At 46.2% G+C, this 23983-nt stretch overlaps 1 protein-coding gene across 11 annotated transcripts in view; it reads right to left on the bottom strand.

Moving 5' to 3' along the window:
* The window catches only part of CEP170B (centrosomal protein 170B), a 57000-nt gene that overhangs the window by 5748 nt on the left and 27269 nt on the right, over positions 1 to 23983 (bottom strand). For 3 of the 11 annotated variants that reach the window (XM_035551249.2, XM_035551250.2, XM_035551256.2), the window contains 13 exons: positions 23859 to 23960; positions 22237 to 22713; positions 19946 to 20008; positions 18321 to 19084; positions 16050 to 16238; positions 15747 to 15855; positions 12524 to 14293; positions 8978 to 9227; positions 6407 to 6566; positions 2625 to 2663; positions 1925 to 2068; positions 911 to 999; positions 273 to 366 (listed from right to left, as the gene is read on the bottom strand). In XM_035551249.2, the coding sequence (XP_035407142.1) occupies positions 273 to 366; positions 911 to 999; positions 1925 to 2068; positions 2625 to 2663; positions 6407 to 6566; positions 8978 to 9227; positions 12524 to 14293; positions 15747 to 15855; positions 16050 to 16238; positions 18321 to 19084; positions 19946 to 20008; positions 22237 to 22713; positions 23859 to 23960 (4250 nt within the window). The remainder of the gene's footprint in view (positions 1 to 272; positions 367 to 910; positions 1000 to 1924; positions 2069 to 2624; positions 2664 to 6406; positions 6567 to 8977; positions 9228 to 12523; positions 14294 to 15746; positions 15856 to 16049; positions 16239 to 18320; positions 19085 to 19945; positions 20009 to 22236; positions 22714 to 23858; positions 23961 to 23983) is intronic. The other 8 variants (XM_035551252.2, XM_050710968.1, XM_050710970.1 and 5 more) reach the window with 7 other exon arrangements.

Genomic DNA, 23983 nt, shown 5'->3' with positions numbered 1-23983 from the left:
ATCCTGAACTTGTACATCTGCTAAGGGACTGAGTATCTAAAGATGAATTACTAAGGAAGGGGAGAAAATTTTGGTGAAAGTGACAGTACCACAACAGCTGGAAAAACTCACCTTATCACACTTAAAGCAGCAACAGAAAACAGCAGTTCAACACATGCAAATGAGCCAGTAATTTCGGAAATGGATTTGAGGTGGGCCAGAACTTACGTCGGTTTCTCACAAAGCTTTCAATGGACACAAGCCTTCAGTAGTTTACTTGTTCCATGTCTTACCTTGTTTGATGTCTTCAGAATTGGCACTTCATTTTCCGAGTTAATTTTGGCCTCCATCTCCTCCCAGGTCCTTTCTGAGTTTTGGAACAGAATCCTGCAGCACAAAGCGTGGAACAGGTCTTAAAATTGCCATCTAAAAGCTGATTGTTTAAAAGACTTAATTATCACAAGATGTGGCAACAAAGGAGATTAATGGATTAGTGACAGGACAAAGCTCCTTTCAGCTGATTTAGGAACATTCCAAAGTCTGTCTCTACCTGATGGCTTCTAGAGCAACAACAGGCTTTTGAAGAGCTTGCACAAGACCTGGTGATCTGTGGGCTTTCCAAGAGCCCTGGGACATGGGAGGAAAGAGAACAAAATCCACCAGTAGGAATACATTTTTTTCTCTCTCTTTCCACAGGCAGCATTTCAAAGTTAATGCATTAACAGATATTATAAATCCAGCACTAAAATTCAGAAGGCCAAATATATGAGAAAAGAGATGGCAAGAAACCATATTACCTCTCGTTCACTACATACCCCATTTACTACACCGATTCCCTACCCCTTGCTAGTAAAGCTTTTGAAGATGACAGTGTATTATCTTCCACAAAGAGCCAGTCAACATTTCAGGCCAGGGACAAAACGTTACTTACTTCATTTTTTCAGCTAGGTTTTCTGTATTTTCACGGATTGTATGTGATAACTGGGACACCGGGTTCAACATCAGGTTGTCAAAGATAACCTAAAATAAAAGGCAAAATCAGATAAAGAAATTTTATCAAAAGAGGAAAAATCAAAAATACATTTTCTTTTAGAGTAAACAATCCCCACTGAAATATCTTTATCTATAGGGGTGATATTTGAAGCTCAAGGGAGATTAAGATAGCATACAGCTTTGTTGTAACACTTTGTCAGAAAGATTAACAGTAACCTGTTCAGTTGTTGGTTTTGGTCTTTTTTTTTTTTTTTTTTCCTAGAAGAGTAGGGGAAGACAGAGTTGTTTGAAGTCACATAACTGCTTAAACATTTCTGTAAGACTTCACAAGCCTCACAGGTACCTTCAACCCCAAAACCAAGCACATGCACACACACACACAGAATAAAACAAACAAAAAAAACATCCTAAGTGATTTATATGAGACACTTGAAGCCACTTTCACAGTCATGTGTCTTGATATTCAGCCAGGCATATCCAGATTCTGCCACAACTGCTCCACAGGCAGCTCAGACAAGCATGTCCATTGCAGAAAAATAAGGTGCCATTACTGATTACGGACAGCTAGTCTCCTGACATAATTTCTTGCCATTAAACCACCAATGCTGCACATTTCAAAGTTTGAGACATTTGTGTTTTTCTTTAAAAGAGCAAGTGAAATAGCCAAAGTGGGCTGACACTGAATGCCTCCTCCCCAGTGATCAAGCCTCAGATCCTAGTGAAGCTTTACACAGGAGAGGAAACTTCCGGTTAGCGTTGGCTAAAAGGGTGATTTTCTGTTCCTTTTTTCATTTCTTTAACACTATTTCTATACCAACAAAACTGAGACCTCTTGAGAAGAGCACTTTTTTGAGTAGCTGCCTTTTGCAGCTTAAGAAAGAGCAGATATGCATAGTGCAACTGAGAGCAATGTCATACTTAAAGTTAGAAAGTAAAGAAAAGGGTGGCCTGCCTCCTCACGGTTTCTTGTCCTTGTTTTTTTTGATGGATCCTCTTCTCTATTATCGTTCATATTTTGGTCAAAATCCTTCAGTTCCACTGATCCCGGAGGCACTTTCTGGTAGTTCAGACTTGCTTCTGGAATGTGCTGCACCAGCTTGGAAATAATGAGTAATGAGTCATTAAAAATGAGTAGGGAAGGAGGCACACAGGCACTCACTGCAGGTATGGCAGATTTTCAGGCAAGCCCCAGAGGAACACTGATTCATTCAAGTCTTGTTCAGACAGGTATGGGTTCCTAACCAAATTACCAGACCCCAATCCTGCAAATATCTACCCACTGGAGTCATCCTACAAAACTCAGTGGGGCTATTCCACTTTATAATCTTGAGACTTGAACGTGTCATTGAACAGTACATCTTTGCCTTTTAAAGGCTAAAACTCAAAAAAACCTGTTTTCTCATATCTTATGTTTTAAAATATCAATGCAACATTAAAGTGACACTAAAATTAATCAGAAAACATTTAATAACACATGGAAGAGATGAAAAAGGAATCCAAAACCACTGATAATGCAGACAATTAACAGTAAGAACAGAAACAGCAAGACAGCTACTCCTGTTTGTTTGATTGACAGACAAAAAACTAAAAGAAGGTGAGGAAAGTAACAGCGACAAGACAGGAATACAAAAATAATGGGATGGAAAGTGCACCTGAGATGGATATGCCAGCCGAAAAGATCTACGAGCAATCTGTGTTAAAACAGAAACAAAGAGATCAATGCTACTGAATGACTGTGACAGCAAGTATCAAAGAACACACACATTGTTATTTTGGGGTGACATTCCCCAAAGCGCGTTCCTGAGGACCAGCACTCGCTGCCCACCCCCCTTCAGCATGCACTGAAGCCCACAGAGGTGCTGGTCACCCACCAGTTCTGCAGAGGTGGTCTCAGGCAGCTCCCCAGTTACTTCAAAATAGACAGTGCTGAGTGAAATCCCACAGCTCTCTTAACACAGGAGGCTCTGGGGGTGGCAACAGCCCTTGACTTCGTGAGAAAGCCATGTGCCACCCAAGGTCCAGGCTTCCCAAACTCTATGCGGTAGCATTTGGGTTATGCACAGGCAGAAGGCATGAGACTTTATGCTATGGGTGCACAACAGCCAAAACGTTTAGCTAACAAGCTTCATTTAAGCATCCTTGTGTGAAGTGCAGAAACAGTGAGTTATGCTGGCTGCAGCGGTAAAACAGTGTCAGAAGGGAACGAGATATTCCTATAGCCCAGCAGATCTCGGCACAACCAGCTGTAGGAGCTGCATCTGCTCCACCACCAGCAGGAGATTTTCATACACGGTCTGGTTCCTTCTCATGCTTTCTGTTCTGTCACATCCATAAGCACCTCCTTTCGTCATACCAACAGTCATATTGGTTGTCTTGATGGCACAGTGCAACAGCACATTAAACAGCAACTTCATAAATATAACTGGGATCTACGTTTTTTGCTATATCATTAATAATGGAAAAAAAAAAAGCCAACCAACTAATTTTGTGCAGGACTAAGACTTGCAGAAGTGGCCGGGGATTTGGGCTGACCCACTTGACTCCACCTGCAGCCCTGCAGAGAACTGGGTCCTGTTAACACCTACACACACACAACCCAAGGCATCCCAGACAAGCCAGGACTTTGGTAAACGGGAATCACGAAGGTTTCACCCTTTCTTGCAGCAGGGCTCAGCTCAGTACTCCAGGAATCTGGGTTACTGCATACTGTGCAGTTGAGGGCTACAAAAACCAAAACCACCCTAAACGTGCATCAGGGAACTGAAACCCTCCCGGTCTAACATCCAAGCTAACACTGGACCTGAAGGGCAGAACGTGAAGCGTAAGGTTTAAATCTCCATCTTAACTAAAGAGATTAACTAAATCTCCATCTTAACTTTTAAGAGAACGCACCCAGTTTTTGCTCTTAGCCAAGCTCTGTAACAAAAGCAATTTAAAATGCAATTTGTTGGAGGCTGAGAAATGCTGTAGCACACACAGGTCCGAAGTGAAGCTTCTGGTAAGGTGCTGAACCCTCAGAAGTGATTCCAGTGTTGGCACTTTTCCCTGCATTTTTCCCCCCAGTTTCTTAGAGTAGGTGCAAATATTTAGTAGTAGCAAACCAAGGGCTAGCAGAACGGCATAAACACTGCAGGAACCAGAGCTGTATAAGAGAGATGGTCACACACAGCAAACATTGCTCATTCACATATTTACTGTTAGCAGACGTTTCTACTAAATTACTTTTGCTACTATAGTAAATTTCGAATCGCTGTGTCCTTTCCTAGAATATTCAATGTAAAATTGCTTAATAAACACAAACTTCACAGTGCTTGGCATCACACACGCTGATCTCGAGATTTCCAAGCAGCTTCCCTGCATTAAGCTCAAAGTAATTATTTTAGCCCAGGTTGAGCAGCACCCACGCCTGCCTGATGCCCTCTGAGGGAGGCGTGCCCGCTGATTCCAAGACCAGTCCCAAAGACGCGATGTGTATTTACTAAACCCCGCATCGGTCCTGTTACTCCCAGTCACAACAAGACCCCCAGGATGCAGAGTTCAGGATCCAGCTCAACGCCTCAGCAGCACAAAGCCCTGCTGATTTAACCTGTTCCTGGCTACCACGAGGCAGCTCCACCGATGCATGGCAGCGTTCCGGGTCTAACTGAACAGCCTCTCAGCCGCTGGCCGTGCTGCAGTCACTGTTATCCAGCCCTACTGGGAGAGAAGCCTTCACTGGGGTTTCAGCCACCGCTGGCTGAGCACACCAAAGGTGCCAAAAGCAGATGAAGGACAGAACCCTCCCGCACCACTGCCAACGAGGGTGAGCAAGGCGCTCCTCACTGCAGCCAGATTGGAGCAGGACCCCCAGAACAGTGCACACGTCTGTGATTTTGCTCCCTCCTGCCTGCTTGGAGTCCAGCATGCTCCTGAGCATTACCTACAGCACAGCACAACCCTGCAAAGTCGTGTCATGGAGAAATCCTCTATTAGCCAGGGTCCAAGCAGTCCTGGCAAGCCATTGAGCATCACTACCAGGCACTCTGAAGCCCAGCATTTTGCACAGCACCCTCAATCCGTGTGTTTTGCAGGTATCACCGCTCCTCCATGCTACCCAGCAGCAGGGAACAACTTTCTGTAGGTGCTGACTTAGGGCCGCACCCTTCAGTGGCACTGCAGAAAAGTAGGTGTGCTTCCTGCTGGAAGGAAGTGGGTGCTGGTCATTACCAACCCACAGCAAACGTCTCATTCGCAAGTCAGAAGGTAGATATGCCACCTTAACTGCTCAACAAAGCAGCACAAAAGGCAGTTCTGCAGGTGTGGCATTTGCATGGAAACAAAGCAATAAAACACCATCTCGGAGCCTGAAGTTATTGTGAAATGTTTGCACACTGTGGCTCAACGCCAAATGGCCCCTAGCAGAAAACCCTTCCCCAAGCAGGCTGCAGCTGACCAGGGTTTATTTAACACAAGCACAGCCCTGCACACCTCATCTTTCAGTAACCTCCCTAAGCTTCTGCTTTGCACCTTCAGCAACGAACACAGCAGGGTCACAGGGCCTCCAAATCCTCTCCTAGCAGGGCAGCAAGTTTGGCCTCAGCTTTGAATCCTGTTTAGGATAGACGTACAATTCTTACAACACAGACAACAGAGGACCAAGAGGCCCAGGTGAACAGCAAATAAAAGGAGAGATTTATTTTTAACCCCACACTGGTGGTAGACAGGAGGGAATTTGGATTTAAACAGCAGCAAAGGCCAGGGCACCTTCCAGCTGAGCTTGGGCTGAGTCCCTGAGCTGCTGCACTGGTGAGCCAAATTCAGATAAGGCCTCCATCCTCCCAAAGCTAACTCCCTCCATCCTCGCCCACCTCACAGGCTGCAGAGCAGAGCCTCTGCCCTGGCCTGCTGACACACAGGTGCAGGGAAGGGATTTAAGAAACCCCTGCACAGCATTTCAGAAGCCCTGGCAGAAAGGACACAGCACAAGTTCAAAACACACAGCTGGTACCGAGGGAAGAGCTCACCGTGCGCATGCAGGGCACACAGCCAGCACCTTGTCTGGAAGGAGGGAGGCTCAGGCTCCCTGGCCCAGGAGCACTGCACACCCACCCCATCCTGCTCCTCAGGGAGCAGCGTCCCACTAGAGGCCATCGGGTCCTTAGGAATCTAACATTTTGACAATAGGGCCTTCTTGCTTCCTGGAGATGCTGTAAGGACATCCCCAACAAAAGTGCAACCTGCCCAGTTTCAATATTAAAGAAAAATAAAAAGACGAAATAAAGAGCATCCTAAACAGACTAACAGACTGCAGTCAATCTTCCGTTATTTTTTTTAGGATGGTGAGAGTTTGTAATGCTGCAGAACCCAAGGATGCTGCCCTGATCTCCCACTACAGCCATGCCCCGCACACCTGCAAGCACTCAGAGGCCGAGATTTCTGCCATTCGGGATCTTACCTCTTCTCTCGCCGATATGGTAGAAGCAGGAGTGTTGGGCACAGAGCTGAGGGAGGTGCTTGGTCCCGTCCCCGACGAACTCTGTGAGTCCCCATCTCCAGCAACATCATGAATCTCTCGAGCAAGGATGGCCACATCCTTCACCAAGGTTTGGCTTAGTCTGAAGCACAGGGCATGAAGCACAGCCGTTAGGACACACGATACAACAAGCCTCATATTCATAACATATATATATATATATTTTAAAAAAGCATCTGCAAAAGACTTTTTTTTTTTTTTTTTTTTTTTTTTAACTGTCAACCACAGGAAGTCTGTAAGAATCACAACCTCCACAGAGGCTAGGGAAAGCTTTGGGGTGCCTTGACATGGCATTGAGGAATGCTCTGGCTACATACGAGAACAACAAAATAAATCCACTTCTCTCCTATACCCAGCTTCAAAGCAGAGATTTGAGAAGAAAACAAATTCTCGTTAGTACACACTATCAAAAAGTGCTGGAGATGGTCCATAAAGAAGCTTAATGTTATTGTTCCCCAACCAGTTTTTTTTAATCTTTTAAATAGAACATGGTCACTTCTTCTTGGGACTTTTGCTTTCCCCTAAAAAGCACAAAGAAGGAAAATGGGATTAACAAAACCATTGGCGACCATTATACTCATGGCTTATTTCCAGGCTTTTATTTTTCTCTTTAAACCATTAAACTAAAAAGCAACAATGAAAGCATTCCTCCACCATGCAAAAAAAACAAAACAGTAAGCTCTTGTGCCTTATGGAAATTACCACAGTGTGATGTTCTACAACACGGCTAGAGCTCTCCTAGACAGCCAGAAACTGTATTCTTTATTACATAAAGAATAAAAACCTCGAACTCTTTCCCTCTCCCTTGTGGTTTACAAATCAAAATATGCCTCCGTCATCTCCAAAAGGGATGAGGGATGACCAGCGTTACGCATGGCATACCTTAGAGCGATCTGCTTTTCAGAAACCAAGTCCTGAAAGTTCAAGCCCCCTTACAGGTCTCCAGTTAAGGCTCAGTGACTGCAGAACTCTGCTCTGCTTGCTCTAGAACTTGAAACCAGTTTGTAAGTCTCTAGGTTGTTAGTAGTAAAGACTTAAAAAAAAAAAAAAAATAAATCATCAGACCAGAAGTAGCTGTTGTGATAATTTTAAAGAAGTGCTTAGAAAAAAAAAGTCTTCCAGTTAGCTAGCTTCATCTGAAGGACATCTTTACTTGGGGAAAAAAAAAAATAAAAAACAAGCAATATAATAAAGCTGTCAGTTCATCAAAACATTTCCTCAGAAAGAAAATGTGTAATTGAACTAATAAAAAGTAGTTTGATCTGCCTGCCGAAGGTGCCCCTATCCGTGCTGGTTTCGGACAGAGCTGTCACCCAACGCACCCACTGTGCGGTTCACTTACTGTGTACAAGTGGCATTTTCCCTTTTAACTCTCTCCGACTACTTTAAACCCCTCCCAGTTAATTTGGGAGCAGCAGCGGAAATCAGAGCAGCAATTAGAAGCAGACTGTGTGACCGAGTTCTGCAACGTGCCGAGCCAGCCGAGGCTGATGCAATCACTTATTTATAGCTCCTGCGTGCCCGAGTGCTCTCCCGTGGTAGGGATGCTGCTACGAGGGAAATCAACATTTCCCCCCACACACACTTCTTACAGCACAGGTAAAGCAGCTTGGTTTGAGGGCTGGCACGTTTTCTACAGGCTGCCAGCGGCGTTCAGGAAAGAAAGCTTTTTAAGACCCGTGCAGCAAGCGATACGTCTGACATGGAAACGCTGACCCGGAGCACGCCAAGACAGCTTCCTACGTCGAAATTATTTCAAGTATGGCCAGCACAATGGAAGACCAGTATTTCTGGAAAGTTGGCATAACACACTCGCATATTAGAGATGTCAAACCTCAAACGCCACTGTTTAAAAAAAGAAACTATTTGCTTTACTGCCAAAGCCCTCCAGGCAACCACAGGACCACCAGTGTACAATAGCTCCCGTATCCACAGACATCGAGCTAAGCAAGAACTCATTTATATACAGGGCACAGACAGGTTTTCTTGTCTGGATTCCATTGTGCCAGCCAAAGAGGTTTCTGCCCTGCAGCGACTGCTTACTGCTACCTCCCCGGCTTCAGGCACAGCAGCTTCAACAGTTTACATCCTGGCTGTTTGCTGAGCCATTTGATTTCCTCTGTAGGAGAATTAGGACGGTTCACATGAACTGCTCTGTGCACAGAGAGCACCTTCCAGCAGAACACGGTGACAAGCAGAGATAGATACATGTTTTGACAGACTTAAAGCTAAAAGAGGATACCTGTCCACAGCTCGAAGAAGAAACAAGCCCAGAAACAACCCAGCTTCTCTGCACCTTGGCATTTTCTAGCCAGAAGGTACAACCAGCACTGCCTGGCACAGGCTGTAAAGCTTCAGGAAAACATATTGATGCTCAAGGCATGAAGGGAGGTGGGGGACACACAGACAACAGGGGAGTGCGCCTCTCTTTCCACCTTCACACCTGGGTTTTGAACACCAAGGAAAACAACCCACTGCTGCCCAGCTCCTCACCTGGCTATTTCTGCTATCTCTGCTGTCTGTGCCATGAAGTTGTAGGGGTCAGGGTGGTCGTCAAACTCTTCGTCATCATCCGTTTCTCTGCCGTTGTGTTTCTGCTTGCCCAGCCCAGAGCCACGTATCCTCGGCGTCTGTGTGGCTGTTGAAGTATGGGAGCGTTTGTGTTTAGGGGAGCTGTGATTTGAGCCATATTCCTCCTCCGAAGTAGAAGTGTAATCTGAACCCTGTGGTCTCCGCCTTGATGCTTATAAAAAATGAATTGGTTTCAGACCAAGGAAAGTGAAGAGGGACTACAACGGGGCAAAAAGGTAACACAACACTAGCCCAGGAACACAAGGGAAGGAGAGTTTCTGTGCAGATTTTAAGTTAAACAGCACGTTCTCGGAGCTTATTTCAAAGTTGAGCACTTCTGCAGCTCCCATCCGCTATACAAATTTGGAGTGGGAAATTCCAATGCAAAACCAAAATGACTCTTAACAGCTCCAAAGCATTAAATTATTACCGCAGACTTAGCGTTCCATGCACAGAAGCTCTGTGTATAAGCAGCACACGTTTCAGACTCCTCATAGTCCCACAGAAATCCTTCTCTAAAGAGAGCCCAATTTTCAAGCCTGCAGACACCTTACCAATTAGTTTCAAGTCCAAGCAAAAAGGAAGGGTTTTTTTGAGTGAAGCAGAGATGATGGTACTTGGTTTCATTTGTAAGAGTCCACACCCCCACCTCCTGCCTCGCAGCTCCCTGTCACTGACACCCTACAAGAAGCGTTCACACCAGCAGGCCGTCAGGACCGGATCCAGCCCCTGAAGTCGAGCGGAGGCTGCCCGCTTGTCCCAGCTGCTCCTGCAGCCACCCAGGTCCTGGTTGCATGGGAAGCACCGAGATGCCCTGGTATCAACCCCTGATTTGAAAACCGGGCTCCCAGAGTTCGCTGTCTCATGGCACTCTCTGCACAGTCCTTCATTCCTTCCATCCTTGCCTGGAGGATGAGGACCCACCGAACACAAAGCCAGCCACGTTACTGAAAATTACAGCACCTAAAAGCTTCACTCTGCTACCAAGGTTATAATAATGCTAAATCACTGAAAGCAAATTAAGCCAGCATCACTGATCATGCAAACAAAAATAATGAATTTGGCTTATAAGATGGAGATAGAAACTAGACAGTTACCACACTGAGGAAAAAAAAATGTTCGTATACATTGTTACCTCAGGAATTTACAGGTCATGGCTCAGGATTAAAATATATACGTATATACAGAAAAACAGATCAGTTCATATTCCGCCAGAAGAGAAGTTTTTGTTTGGTTTTTTTTTTTTTTTTTTTTTTTTTTTAATTACAGGTTTCAAATCAAGAGGTCTCCCTAGCACTGAATAGGGACTCCCAAACTAAGGGCCTGATTTTCCGCCCCTGCACACCAAGGGCAACCAGAATCTAGTCCTGCAGTATCATTCAGATTACACTGAGTAAACAAATCACGTACACAGAGGAGCAGGGGGATACCAGCCCTTCTCTTTCAGAACTGGTACCTTGGATTATCCTGACGTTATCTGCGCTTTTCCCATAAAGTCACCTCAGGTGCCTGACAAGCCACTGGCATTTCTTGTCTCGAGGCCAGATACTCATTCTGTTCCTCCGTTAGCAAGATTAACTTTCTCCCACTGGGATGGTTGGAAACCATCGTGGTTAGCTTAATGCTTTAAGAAATCCTCGAATAAATCAGCCACATCTGCCTCCTTACTCCCAAGGCTTGACACTCAGTGTTTTCAACGGTTATTGTATCGTGCTCAGAAACACCTTGATGGCACAGTGCAACCATTCAGTTCATCAGCGTTTTGGTTTTCTTCCAGGAATGGGGTGCTGGGTGCTCGTTCACAAGGTCTCTAACATTAGTATAGGAACATGCATCACACACCCGCTACAGCACTACGAAGCAGGAGGAAGTACAACTAGTCTACTTAGAGCTTGTGCAAGGTCCACAATCCTATCAAGGAATTAGGAGGTTAGTATTTTAAGAGCAGCTAACTCAAAGAAAGGATTAGCATCATGTGCTGCAACTATGCCCAAGGAAAGGTGTTAGCGTGCTACTACAAAGCTCCGCAAATCAAAAACCAATTCATTTGAGAACAAGAACTGGCCAGCTCTGATCATTTTTCCCCAAATGATTTGAAGTCTGTGGTCCAAAGGCAGAGGGGTGTGAAGAATACCTCCTGTTTGTAAAACCTGGACCACATCGTACTGATCTGAATTTGTTATTGATTAACACACAGTCAGTAACAGCATCATCTTGAAAAAGGCAAGAGAGCGACTCTATGCACTCTTTTAGCTAATTTACATTCTGATTTACATGCGTATACAAATGTGCAAGAAAAAAATCATTAAAATAAAGGGAAGCTGGAGGTGATAAAACAATCCAAAATCAAAACAAGCAGCAAATAACATTTTTAGCATGCAATAAAAATGAATAGTGCAAGAAGGATAATTATTTCAACTGTATGAAAGGACATGAGAAGGACACATCCAAAACTCTTCAAGAGCCCTTACAAAAACACAGATCTGCTCAAAACAGCATCCCTCTCAACAGGCCTGAGAAACTCAGCCAAAGCAGTTCTTCCTGTCCCTTCAGGGCCCCATCCTGCCTAAAAAACAACTCAAACAGCCCTGCTTGGTCACGTTCATGCTAGATCAAGGAGTCTGGGCATAGACCAGGTCTTAGACTGAAGGCATAAGCACTATCTGGGACAATCTCTGATTGCCAATTACCGTACCAGAGCTGTCATCTGCACCGTCCCCACCTCTTAATTAAAGGCTGTTTTAACCATGACAAATGTTGATATTGCGAGGGTCTGTTCATAACAGGCTGCTGAGTGTACAGCTAGAGAGCAAGACAGCCCCCGAACCTCCTCCTCGCGGGCAGCATAACTGTGCGCCTTCCTTACCTATGGCAAAAATGAATGAAAATACACAGCAGAGGGAACCTCGTGGGGCAATCAAAACGTAGCGTCCAGCTCCACGCTTACATTTACAGCAAGAAGAAGTGAACGGCCTTTAAAACACAGGGACATTAATTTGTTTTCCTGTTTCACGTGCCTTCAAACCTTGCCTCTGTGGACATTAGCTGCCATCAATACCATTAGAGCCATTCTTGGAGCAAACTGAGTTCTACAAGTCAAAGAAAAGCAGAACAGAACTGAAGAGGCATTAAACTCTGCCTTTTTAACAGAAACAAAAAAAAGCTAACATTCTCCTGCTAGATGGCAACTGGCTGCTCAAAAAAATAAAATCGAGGAGCTAAAAAAAGCTATTTGTGATATCCTCACAGGCAACACCACAGTGACGTCTCCCTGGGTACAGGAGATGCTCTGCTGCCTCCGAACCCCACTGCACAGGAAGCATCACCCTCTGCCACTGTCATGAATGCAGACTGTTGTACTCACCATTGTAGCACTTGAAATAGTTGGGATACCAACGGCTGGCAACCGTGTCCGGCCTATAAATCAGAAAGAGGGCAATACAGGAAAAACAAAGCCCGAGCACTTACTGGACGTGGAAGAATACTTGACACTGCTTGAGCGGGTCCTGCTGAAAGGCTGCTTGGCGGAGGCAGCAGCCGCCGTTTTCCTCGCTGCGGCTCTGACCTCTGCAACGCCCGTCTTCCGATAGGACTCCACGCTCCGGCCCGAAAACGCCGACCTCGACTGCGCGGTTTCAGAGTCACTGGGCACCGTGAACGAGCCCGCCCGTTTCCTCGGCATGGCGAGGATGTCGAGCCGGGAGAGCTTTTTCGTCTCTGTGGTCTGCTTGGAGCCCGGCGCGGTGGCTTCGTGGTTGGAGGCCGTTTTCTCGGTATCGACGCACTCGTTGTCCGAAGCGTCGCCCAGACGGGCGCGACGGAGCTTGGAGGCCCTGGTGGGCCGTGGGGTGGACAAACTATTGGAGCGGGTGAGAACTTGCTGGATCTTCTGCACGTTCGGCGTCGCTTTGCTGTGCTCCTCCTTGGCAGCCTGAGGAAAAGGCTTCCTTCTGGGAACCGGCCGCGTTACCGGGTGCTCGTGGTCAGACACGACGGCGTCTGGGACCGGCAAGTAGGGCAGGCTCGAGCTTCTCTCATCATCCGTGAAGTCGAGCGACCCCCGAGTCCCGGCGCTCCGCTTCATCTGGAAGCGCTTGGTGGCCTCCACGCACCTCGGCGCCTCCGGCACGTGGGCCTTCCTCTTCTCCGTCAGCCTGTCCCGCGCGCTCGGCTGCCCGCACTGGTCCTGGATGGACGGCGTGGAGGAAGATTTCTCCTTCTGCAAGCTCGCGACCGCTTTGCGTTTCGGGGTGCTCGTGGGGACGTTTTTGCCGCTCACCAAGCTGACCGTGCTGGCTGTGTCCACGTCGGAGTCGCCAGACAAGGAGTCCTCCAGCTGACCAGCAGTTTCCGAGGCCTCCAGCTGTTGGCTTTGACCAAGAAATTTGGCTTCCAGCGCTGCCAAGGCGGTTTCGGTATCCTTAAGGAGAAGATGAGTGTCCTGACCAAAGTCCATACGGGTTGACCGAACGGCCTCTAAATCTTTAAGCAGAGGGTGACTTGAAATATGCGGAAGTTTATTTTGAGGAACGCCGCTGCTTGATTTATCTTTGGTAAAGCTTTCCTGTCTAACAAAAGACGATGTTTCCTTTCCTGCCACATTTTCCTGATCTTGAGGACTCTGGTGAAGGGAAATAACCATTTTTCCTGCTGCATTAATGTAAGCACTGACGTCTTTGACTGGTGGCTTTCCAGGAACAGGTGTGCCAGCAGACTTGAAGGAAAACTCCTGATCCTTGGGGTCTTTGTCTGCTCGAGCATGGGCCATGCTCAGACAGAGCTTGGAGGCAATCCCCACATCATTGCTGTCATCACCAATGTAGAACGAAGTAGAAACTGCCTCACTTACAGCTCTCATGTTTGCAACCCGGGGGGCTCCTTGCTGCCGGCTCTCTGATTTTATGTCTTCTCCCGTCTGATCTAGCATTTTATTGTTCTCTTTGTACTTCCTGCTTTTTTCCGAGCTGAAGCCATCGTCGGATCTGCTGGCATCGCTGAGGCTATCTGGATCCAAGTCTTCCTGGATGAAGAGGCGGCTGCTGGGATCACCATAGGCTTCCACGCCGTGGTCCTTCACGACGGTTCTCTTTGTAACCTCGGAATAGGCCTCCTGGCAGACCAGAACCGTGGGTGTGGGGCTGTCCGATTTATCGCTTGGCGGGAGCTGGGGAAGAAGGCGCCTCGTCCTCAAGGGCACAGCGTTTTCTGGTTCCCCAGGTTTTGTAGCTACACCGCTTTCTGAAGGGAGTTAAGTGGATACAAGTCAAGTGTTGTACAACTATACTGCCTTTTTTTTTTTCCTAAACAAAAAAGAGCTTAATCGTGCAAAGAGCAAGTCCACAAAAGCACTGAAAAAATGTGTGCAGAACTAAAGCTTGTGCTTAATATGAACATCATATTTGGGCCAGACTCCCGCTCAGTCCCTTTAGGTTTACCAATACAGAAACCCAAGGTAAACTTAATTCCTTTGCTGGATCAGAGGGCTCAACACCTTCCCTCTGAATCTGAAATCCTACCTGGACATTCTCCGATAATCTACCTCTCAGTACAATCACGTATGTTTAGAGGCCATACTATGAATCTGCTGGCATCAATCTACCATAAAAATCAGACCACAGGAAGGACGTGAAAAGTCATCAAGCCAAACCACTCCAGCGATGCAGTTTTCAGTGCCATTCTACACAATGTAGATGATGTTTCTCACAAGTTCTCATTTGATTGTATCCTACTGCAAAGCCTCAGAAGAAAGATGCTAATAATGAAGAAACTGAATTAGAGCTCTCACTGCCCCAGCGTGGGTGCTCCTCAGCATGAACACACTTCACAGAAAGAGCACTCTTATTTATCCCCTGCTGGTCAGGACTTCATATCTGATACCACCTTTAAATACCAGGATAACTGGTTGGATGGCTATGGTAATATTTCAAATGCTCTGGGAGTCGTTTTCTCACATGGTGTGAACACAGTGGCAGTAACCTCCAAAACAAAGGTTTCTTTTAAGCTTTACTCAGTCTGTCTCTAGCTGTTGATGGCGTGAAGGTAACGACAAATATTTCCAAACAAAAAAGGGTAAAAGCATTTCTAAAAGCCAATGAAGCACTGTTCTCCCCTTCTCACATATCAACAGGACCTGAGGGTTTGTAAGCTGTCTTCCTAGCAGGGAAGACTTTCCTAGATGGGAACCTGGTCTCCTCCCACTCCCTTTCCCTTCTCCATTCCTAGATTTCTATGCTAATCTCCACATTTCAAACCTCTCAAACTCCAGAACAGCCTAAAATTCTCAGCGTAGCCAGGCACAGGAGAAGCATACCCAAAAAAAAGCACCAGTCAGCAATTATGCTCCAAGACAACTTGCAGAGGGTTTTTCTCTGGCATCATTAGGCAGCCTAAGGAGTTACTTAGGGCTAGTTAACACCCAAGGCCCTTACAATCTTTCTGCTTCCCAGGTGCCCTTTAGTCACATCAAATACAACACTGAAGAACTTGGATGACTGTGAAATGCAATCCAGAGGCACTCTCAATCTTCGCTCCACTGGGAACAATTCACCCTGCCCTTCCCACCCACAAATACATTAGCTGAAACAGAACATAAGCCACAGCCAGACACACAGAAGCCCATAATTCCTGCTTTTCATATCATCCTGATTTAGATTCAGGCACCTTCAAAAGGTGATGCCAGGTTGAGACTTACCTGTACCTCCGTCAGCCTGCCCAGAAACAGATCCAGAGTCAGAGTAGCTGTCGGCAAGGCTCGCCCACCTAGACACCCACTTCTGACTGCCCTGAGCTGCTACAGACATCTACAACAAGGTGGGGAAGGTGGTGTCAGAAAGATGGTTTGTAAAACAAATCTAAGCCACAAAATCTCTCCGCTCATATCCGCATCACCCAGTCTCCTCAAAATGGAAACCAATCCTTGCATCACCTTTCCATGCATCCAGAGAACCCACCCACACCTCCACCCTCCCAACAAATCCACCTGGACCGCCCGTACCTGCATGTCAGCCTGAGACCCACTCACAGCTTTTGAGGCAAATGCCTGGAGCAAGGGTGACTTCTGACTAGTGCCGTTTTCAGTGATTAAATGCTGATGAGAACCAGAGTCGTCTTTTTCGCCTTTTATGACTGGTCGGAAGACTGAGGATATTCGGGAAAATTCAGGTGACTCGAGAACACCAAAAACCTGAAAAGATGTTTGCGTGGGAAAGATTAAATATGGAGAAAAGAAAAACAAATATTAGCCCCAAATTCAAATCTACAAAGCATTATTCACACACAAACTACAATCCCAAAGGGTCAGAAACACTTGCCAATCCTTCCATACAAATTAACTAAATCATTTTCTTCCCTACCCCACAGTAGCAGTTTAAATTACGCTTACTCACAGAATCCCACTCACACCCACCTTTTCCCTCATCCGCATTATTTCAGTGCGTTGCCTTTAACAGTAGTAACTTTCACTGACTGAGCCCCTTTTCAGCCCTGAGAAATTTCGGATGAGTGTCAGGAAATCTATTTACCAGCTAATTTATGAAGCAGGAAAAAAAAAAAAAAGCACAACAGGGAAAGCTCCATCTCCAGGGTCTTTCATAGACTGCAGCAGTGACAGGGCTGAGAAAAGCAGCCTTGCACAGCCATGGAAGGACCTGGGAATGGATGAATCTCTGAGACAAGTGTTTAAGCTAGCTGGCCAGCTTCCCTCTGGAGAAGAACAAGCTTTCCTAGGGGAGTAAGCAAGATCCATGCCTCAGAAAGGCTTGCTTCCCTCCCCTGACTGCAAGTAGCTCAGGAGGAGACCATGGAGGGTACCTAAGTTTGGACAGTGATAGCCTGAAGTTCTCCACTCTTACTTCCCTCAAAAAAAAAAAAAAAAAAAAAGTGTGTATAGTGGCAGAGGAACAAAAAGCAAACACCCCAGAACCTCAGCAAATTCAAAATTCATAACATCTTCCCTCCTGGACAGAAATACCGAGTTCTGGTGAGTTATTTCCCAAGTGGCAGGTCTATGCTGCACCAAGCCTATGGCACAGCCAGGAGCAGAGTTTGACCAGCCTGCCTGACCCGGGCACATGCCTGCCAAGACTACTCCCCAGAAACTGTTTTTCTTTTGTGGTATTTTTGCTCATATTTCCCCACCAGAGCAATAAAGCATCTAATATTAGGACTAGGGCCTTGCTGCGGCTGAAACACCCTGCCCTGAAAGCTTCCGATCGCATTTCAAACAAGATGTAAGGAAGAAGTGTAATAACCAAACAAACGAGGGAAGCTAGATCGAGGCCCACAGAGCACTGTATATAAAGCTCTAAAGCCAGGTTCAATTAAGGCCTCCTTTAAATCTCACCATCCTCCTGCCCACGGTTCACTAAATGTTCACAGCAACTTGCCAGTTTTGTTTTCCTAATAGACCGCAGATGAAAGTTAAACCTGAAGATCAGCCAAACTTTGGTTTGCCCTGGGGTTGCCTGGCTGGGTGGAGTATTCTTAAGCCTCACCCTCTTTTTTTTTTTTTTTTGTAAGGCTATCATTCACTTTGCAAAATCTAAACAAGCATAGATCCATCTAGGATTGCCTCTGCCCTAGACCACACCCTTCACTTATCTCAACTAGCTGCCGCTTGCCCTGCCAGCCAGCACTACCTTCCTAGCTGAGCAAAACTAGACACCACCTACCACCAGGGCTTGTGAACGATGAAGGAAACCAGCCCGTGGCTGTGTTTCCTTTGGCCTGCCACAGGACGCAGTGCCAGCGATGGGGTGCAGCTCCCGTATTCATAACAGCGGGCAGGAGGTGAGGCATGGCCAAGGCAGAGGCTCGTGAGCAGCCCCAGTCCTGGAGAGCAGAGCTGCTCCCAGCCGCGGCGCTCAGCAGGACCAGCCTGATCTTTGTTTTGCTGCTGCCCTCCCCTTTAAACTCACAGCGAGCCCACTTGCACTTTAGCACCTGAATCTCATTTTGGAAGCAAGACAGCTCTTTGCTGAGGGCTTACCTTGCTTTCTGACATTTGGTGTTTCTTTGTTTGTTTGTCATTTTTATTGTTTGGGCTATTTTGTTGTTATTGTTCATAAGATCAGTCTCACAGTTTGTTGACACCTATCCTTAACAGAGCTCAGCCAGGATGATTTCCCACACCAACCACAACCCCTATCTGCACCTGATTTAAGATGGCAGCAGCTAATGAAGTTAGAGCCTTCGTCACCAGCTGCAGAAGCACTAGCCTTCAGCCCCCAGCTCGCTGGCCAAGCCCAGAAAAGCGAGCAACATTTACCTGATCTATCATTTTTCGTGCTTCCTCCACCTCTTTATCCTGCGACTCTGTCTCGATGGTGTATGTGCCCGTCTCGCTCACGCTATCTTCCTCGTCGTTCCTCCTGCCCTGGGCTGGCTTTACCTCCGGAGGTGGAGTAGAGGCAGACTCTGGTTCTGATGATATAACCACGCGTGGAGCTGCCGGCATGGGCTGAGGTGCCGGTTTCTCAGCCCCTGCTTTCCCCGACTGAGCAGTCTCCCGCAGGTACTCAGCCATAAAATCCTGAGCCATTTTAGATTTCCTCCCAACGCTCCCGTAGGCTTTGCCTGATGCTCTGGAAGCGGAGGAGGACGAAGAGCTGATCCGATCCTCTGTCTTCTCCCTCTTGAAGGAGCTAGCTCTTTGGGTCCCCGAGGAGCTGTTACTGGGTTTGCCCGCCTGCGTGCCGATGTGGGATGGAGGCACCGCACTGCCCTGCTTCTCCGCCGGCAGCACGTTCTTGCGCTTCTCGACCTTGGTCTTCAGCCCGGGATCGGTGTCGCTCTGGGAGGAGTGAGCGCTGTGCGTGAAGGACTGCGACCGCTTCTTCCGCGGCGTGTCCTCAAAGAACTCGATGACGAACGCCTGCTTGTTGTGCAGCATCTCGTGGGGGTCACGCCTCATCTGGCGCTGCAGCTTGGTTTGCTCCACCGCCCGCTCGCTGCCCGTCGTTGTCTCCTTCTCTGCCTTGGGTGCCACAGGGTCTTCTGAGTCGCTCTGCGTCCCGTCCTCGTGCCTATTGCCTGGAAACGAGTCGTGCATTTGACTTACATTCTCAGGTTCTGTGACCCTGCCATTACCTACCAATTGAAATATATCTTGAAATATATCTTTTGAGTTAAAAGAAAAAGATCCTACAGGAAATAAACAACTCCAAAGACACCTACTGTGCTACTGGGACTGTATCCCTTCAGGGGGAAAAAAGGAGGAGTCTGTCTCCAAATCCCGGTTTACACAGCTGGCTGGCTATCAAATTATTAAAAATAATTCAAGAAATCATTTCAACCCCAAGGGGTTTTGATTTTGTAACACAGATTGTTTTAGATACGTGAGGCGTTGTTTATTTCCTTTTTGCCATTTAAATACATGCAATGCCATTATTTTACCATTCTGCCCAGTTACTGTAGTCCGAGATTACCTTATTTTGTTCTGTTACACAGGAGAAATCTCTCTGCAGAATCTACAAATGAACCCTGTGCACCACATCCCAAGGAACCAAATCCCCGTGAGGAAGACGCCACGAGAGCAGCGTGTTACCAGCGCATGCACCTCCAAGCACCCACATTACCCCTCTCTACAACGGGGAATGAAACAGCATCTAACTGGAAAAGCGAACTTGCAGGGTTCTTCACTTCCCTGAAGATTTCAGGATCACACCATGACAGCCCAGAAGTCACACCGTCCTACCACCAGCCAAGCAAACGTTAAATCATTACGTACAGTTCGCTAAGCTTAAAGTAAGCTTACACTTATTTTTATTTGTTACTGACAACCAACTTTACAGCCTTCCCTTTGTATCAGTGATGCTCTCTGCCCCTCAGCACCTTAGTTCAGGACTCTCAGAGATTAAGTTAAAGTAAAACAAACAATAAAACCAAACAAACCTTTTTTTGGAGAAGGAAACGGGTGTGAAGGCACACAACTTGATTCAGTCAACGACCGGGAACCTGTCATCGGGAGAACGGGGAAAGAGGTCTCTGCGCTCTAGACTGTAATATGCAGCAAGATATACTGGCTAAAATACCACGTGTTTGAAAGGAAAAACTGCTCCAACCTACTTTGCAAGTTCTCCAGGCACAGGGGTGAAGACCATTTATTACCTCGAGTTAACTGTGAAAGATTAGAATTTAACACAGGAACCATCCAACCCAGGAGTCGGTCCTCTGAGGAGTCTCCTAACACCTTGCTGAAGAAAGCCAGCAGACTTTGCATTGCGCCCCGAGGGCTGATAAGCTGCGTCCTTGAAAGGGAAAAGTTCTTCAATTAAAGGGTCTTGGCTAGGATCTCTGCTGAATGCAAACTGTGAGGATGCAAGGAAAAACACCGTGCCTATGGATGCCCCAGCAGAACACCATGCACATCCCCTCGAGCAGCTAAGACCTGAGCTCTCTGGTCTCAATACCAGGCTTTACATTCACCAAAGTGTTCCTGAAAGGGAACAGGCGCTGCTAATGAACCCCAGTGGTGGGTGTCTGTGATCCTAAGAGCCAAAGCTGGTACACAGCCAGCTGTAGCCTCCCTCCAAGGCATCTTCAAAATCAGCCCCGCAAGAAGAACATGTTACACAGCCATCACAGATAAATGACGTGCCATCCTCTGCCAAAGCAGAGGTGGATAAACTCCTCAGGCCAACACTGTATTTTTTAATCAAATGTCCAAACAGTTGATTTTTTGATATGCTAATTATGCATTAAGTTACTTCAGCTTCTTTCCATACCTCACGGACTGCAAAGAGGTGAGTGCAGCCAGTCTAGTACTCTCTGCATTGCTCAGAAAAACCCTAGGATGAGCAGCTGCTGCTTAACACTCTGGTTTTCTCCAGGAGGAAAGAGCAAAACTACTGAAACACATCTGAATCCCTGACAGACTATGTTCTCCAACAAGTCAACAAAACCCAGAATCTCAATTAAAAAAAAACAAACAAACAAACAAACAAAAAAAAACACAAAACCCAACACCACCAACTTCTATCACATAGCCACAGTAGACTGAAAAGGGGACCTGAAGTACCCAGGCAGGCCACCTCAACATTCTCATACTGGGAAGAACTAGAAACAATGACAGCAAAAGAGTTTAATTTCCATGTCATGCCAAACCCCATGTCTGGTTATGTGAAACTTTCTTGACCACAGGGGCTTCTCAAAAACACATAAACAAAACAGCAAGTTGGAGGCATAATACATAAAACTCTTCACATTAAAAGGATTTTTTCAACAAGGACTGAGCAAATATTCCTTTGAGGGAAAACAAGGTATTGCTCTCTTAAGAAGGACCTCAAGTACAGTTAGGTCTAGTAACTTCCAATATGACTTCATTTGCAGTTTGCAAAGGCAGCTTTTCCAGCACCCGCACAGCCTCTGAATACAAAGGCAGTGAGAATGCAGGAACCTGTGGTCTTCTCCTCACTATTTTGTGCACAGCACAAGTGAGGTATCCAAGCAAACTCAGATCATGAAAAAATATATTTAAAGTCATGTGAGAATCAAGTGACTCCCACCAGCTGCACTAAGAATTAGGTTACAAACTACATTTGAAAGTCTCCCTCATAGTGCCACAGTTAATAGGAACTAGGTCCACAAAACCTGGAATTTTTGAAAGGACCAGGATTTCTGAGAAGCTTTAGTTTAAGAGAAGAAACCTTCTTCCAAAGACACAACTCTCTCTTCCACTGTTGATCACGCGTATCTCAACTCTATCACCAATCACCGTGCCATGACCTCTGGGCATTGTACCCACGAGGATCACACTTAGCATCTTCTGGACTGCAGCTAAATAGAAAAGTCATTTCTTCAGCTAGGAGAAGCCAGGAGAGGAAAATCCACTGTAATACCCATGTTTACCAGCCTGCCTGACCACATGGAAATGACTGAACATTTAAAAATCAAAACCCTTTTTTTCACTCACTGCTAATGCCAAGATAGGGATATAGATGTGGAGGAACCAGATCAGAGTCCCCAGGCGAGCATCACATACGACTTCAGGGCTGGGTGAAGAGCCTACTCGCTGGGTTCAAAACCATTAACAGTAATTAAAGAAATACTCTTCATCTTGCAAATTTGGAGCAGAGACAAATAAGTGCAGCTCTCCCTGACAGGAGAAAGATTTTCCCCCTTTAGTATGTTGCATTTGCACAGCCAACAGTGAACACTGCCCACGTGACAAGACATTCACTCACCTTTAAGCGTCCTCACGTGAACCGGCAGGTCACTCTTGGTACTGTACACATCGTCTCCTGGAGACTGCCGCCTCATCAAGCTGGGGTCATTCTGGACGAGCCAGTCAGCCACCTTGCTCTCCGCTGACATCACTTCTGCGTGAGCTGGTTCCTTGCTATAAGGTCTTCTCTGTCTGAGTGAAAATTTAGTTACGTGATCTTTTATCTTTATTTTACCAGGGGTACCGTCGTCAAATTCAATAGTGAAAGAGGCATGACTCTGCACAACTGGAGCTACTATAGCATCGATATCCTTTGTCGGGATCTCATGGACCTGGGTTTCTGGAGATTTTGATGGCTGCTGAAATTCTTTAGTTGGGATCTCAAAGTAACTTGGCTCTCTCCGGAAAGCAAACACCGACTGTTCTTGGGAATCTCTATAAGCAGAAATATTGCCATTCAGTTCCTCTTCATGCTGGGCTATCTCTTTTGATCTATCTACAAAAGGAAAAGAAAAAAAGAAAAAAAAAAAGAAAGCCTTAAATTCACAAACATTAGCTGAAGTAGCTAAAATGAATTAAAGAAAAAATACAAGTTCTGTTTTAGATAGCTTTATACTCTGGCCTCATCACTGAAATGGGCGTGTAAGCACTGTTACAGTCAGATCACTGTTTGTCATATTCACTTTGCTCTTTCTTCCACTGTTCCCTAAAGAGCTGAGCACATGTGCACACGCTTGTATATTTTGGCAGAACCTATGTGGGTGGTGGCATTTCGAGGTTTCTGTATGCTGGGCTGATGTGGCAGGAAGATATCCTGTTTCACTCTGCTGAATCCACTTACACGCACACCTGCTCCACTTTCTCCAGTTCAAAGGAAAAGCTTGAGAGTACGAAGCTAATCACAGGCACGTGTTTGCTGGATCAGTGCTGAATTCAGTAACATCAACAGGGCTACAAACACATTTTTCAGTAGTACCCAAACCTCTTGGCTAGAGGGTCACTTACCTTATTTCAGCCTCTTGGGAGGGCCGCTAACCACAACCCCTCTCTGTCAGAAAACAGATGTACTGTACGTGCATTGAAATAAAGCTCGTCTTTGTGCAGGAAAGCATGTTTGACAGGAACACCAGCTTTACTGCACAAAGATAAAGATAGGCATCTTCCACACACATGGATTCACAACAACAGGAGTAGTGACGCTGAACGGCTTCCAAGCATGATGAGGTTAAAAATGGAGAGCTTCTGCATCAATCCAACCCAGTCGAGTGCCTCTGAGGAAATTCCCAGCAGATGGACTCATTCTGAATGGTTTATTCAGGTGGGCTGCGTATGACCACGTACAGAGCGCTGCTTCATAACTTGGGTCTCAAACAAGCTTCATGAGGCCTTTTCTCATACGTACGGAATTACTCCACGACTGCTGATTTTAACCTTCACTTGTGCTAGTGGAAACATTTTAGTTTTCCCTTACTCTGGTTTCATTGGCAGCAGTCTACGCAGAGCAATGTGCAAATACAACAAGTCCAAAAAAGTGGTAATTAAAGCCTTGAAGCAGGATGACCTCACACAAGAAAGATAAAAAATACGTAGGAATTGTGTCTCTCTCCCCACTCCTCTGTCCCACAAATTCACCTCCCTTACCTGAATAATGTTCCTCCTGCCTTCTGTCCTCCTTGTTATTTGCATCATCTTCCCCCCACCAGGAAGGCTGCCCATAAAGAGGGGTGCGATAAGTATTGGTCTCTAGGAAGAAGATAAACAACTAC

Source organism: Cygnus atratus, chromosome 5 (assembly GCF_013377495.2).
Source record: "Cygnus atratus isolate AKBS03 ecotype Queensland, Australia chromosome 5, CAtr_DNAZoo_HiC_assembly, whole genome shotgun sequence".
NCBI lineage: Eukaryota > Metazoa > Chordata > Aves > Anseriformes > Anatidae > Cygnus > Cygnus atratus.
This window is presented reverse-complemented; position numbering and strand designations above follow the sequence as displayed.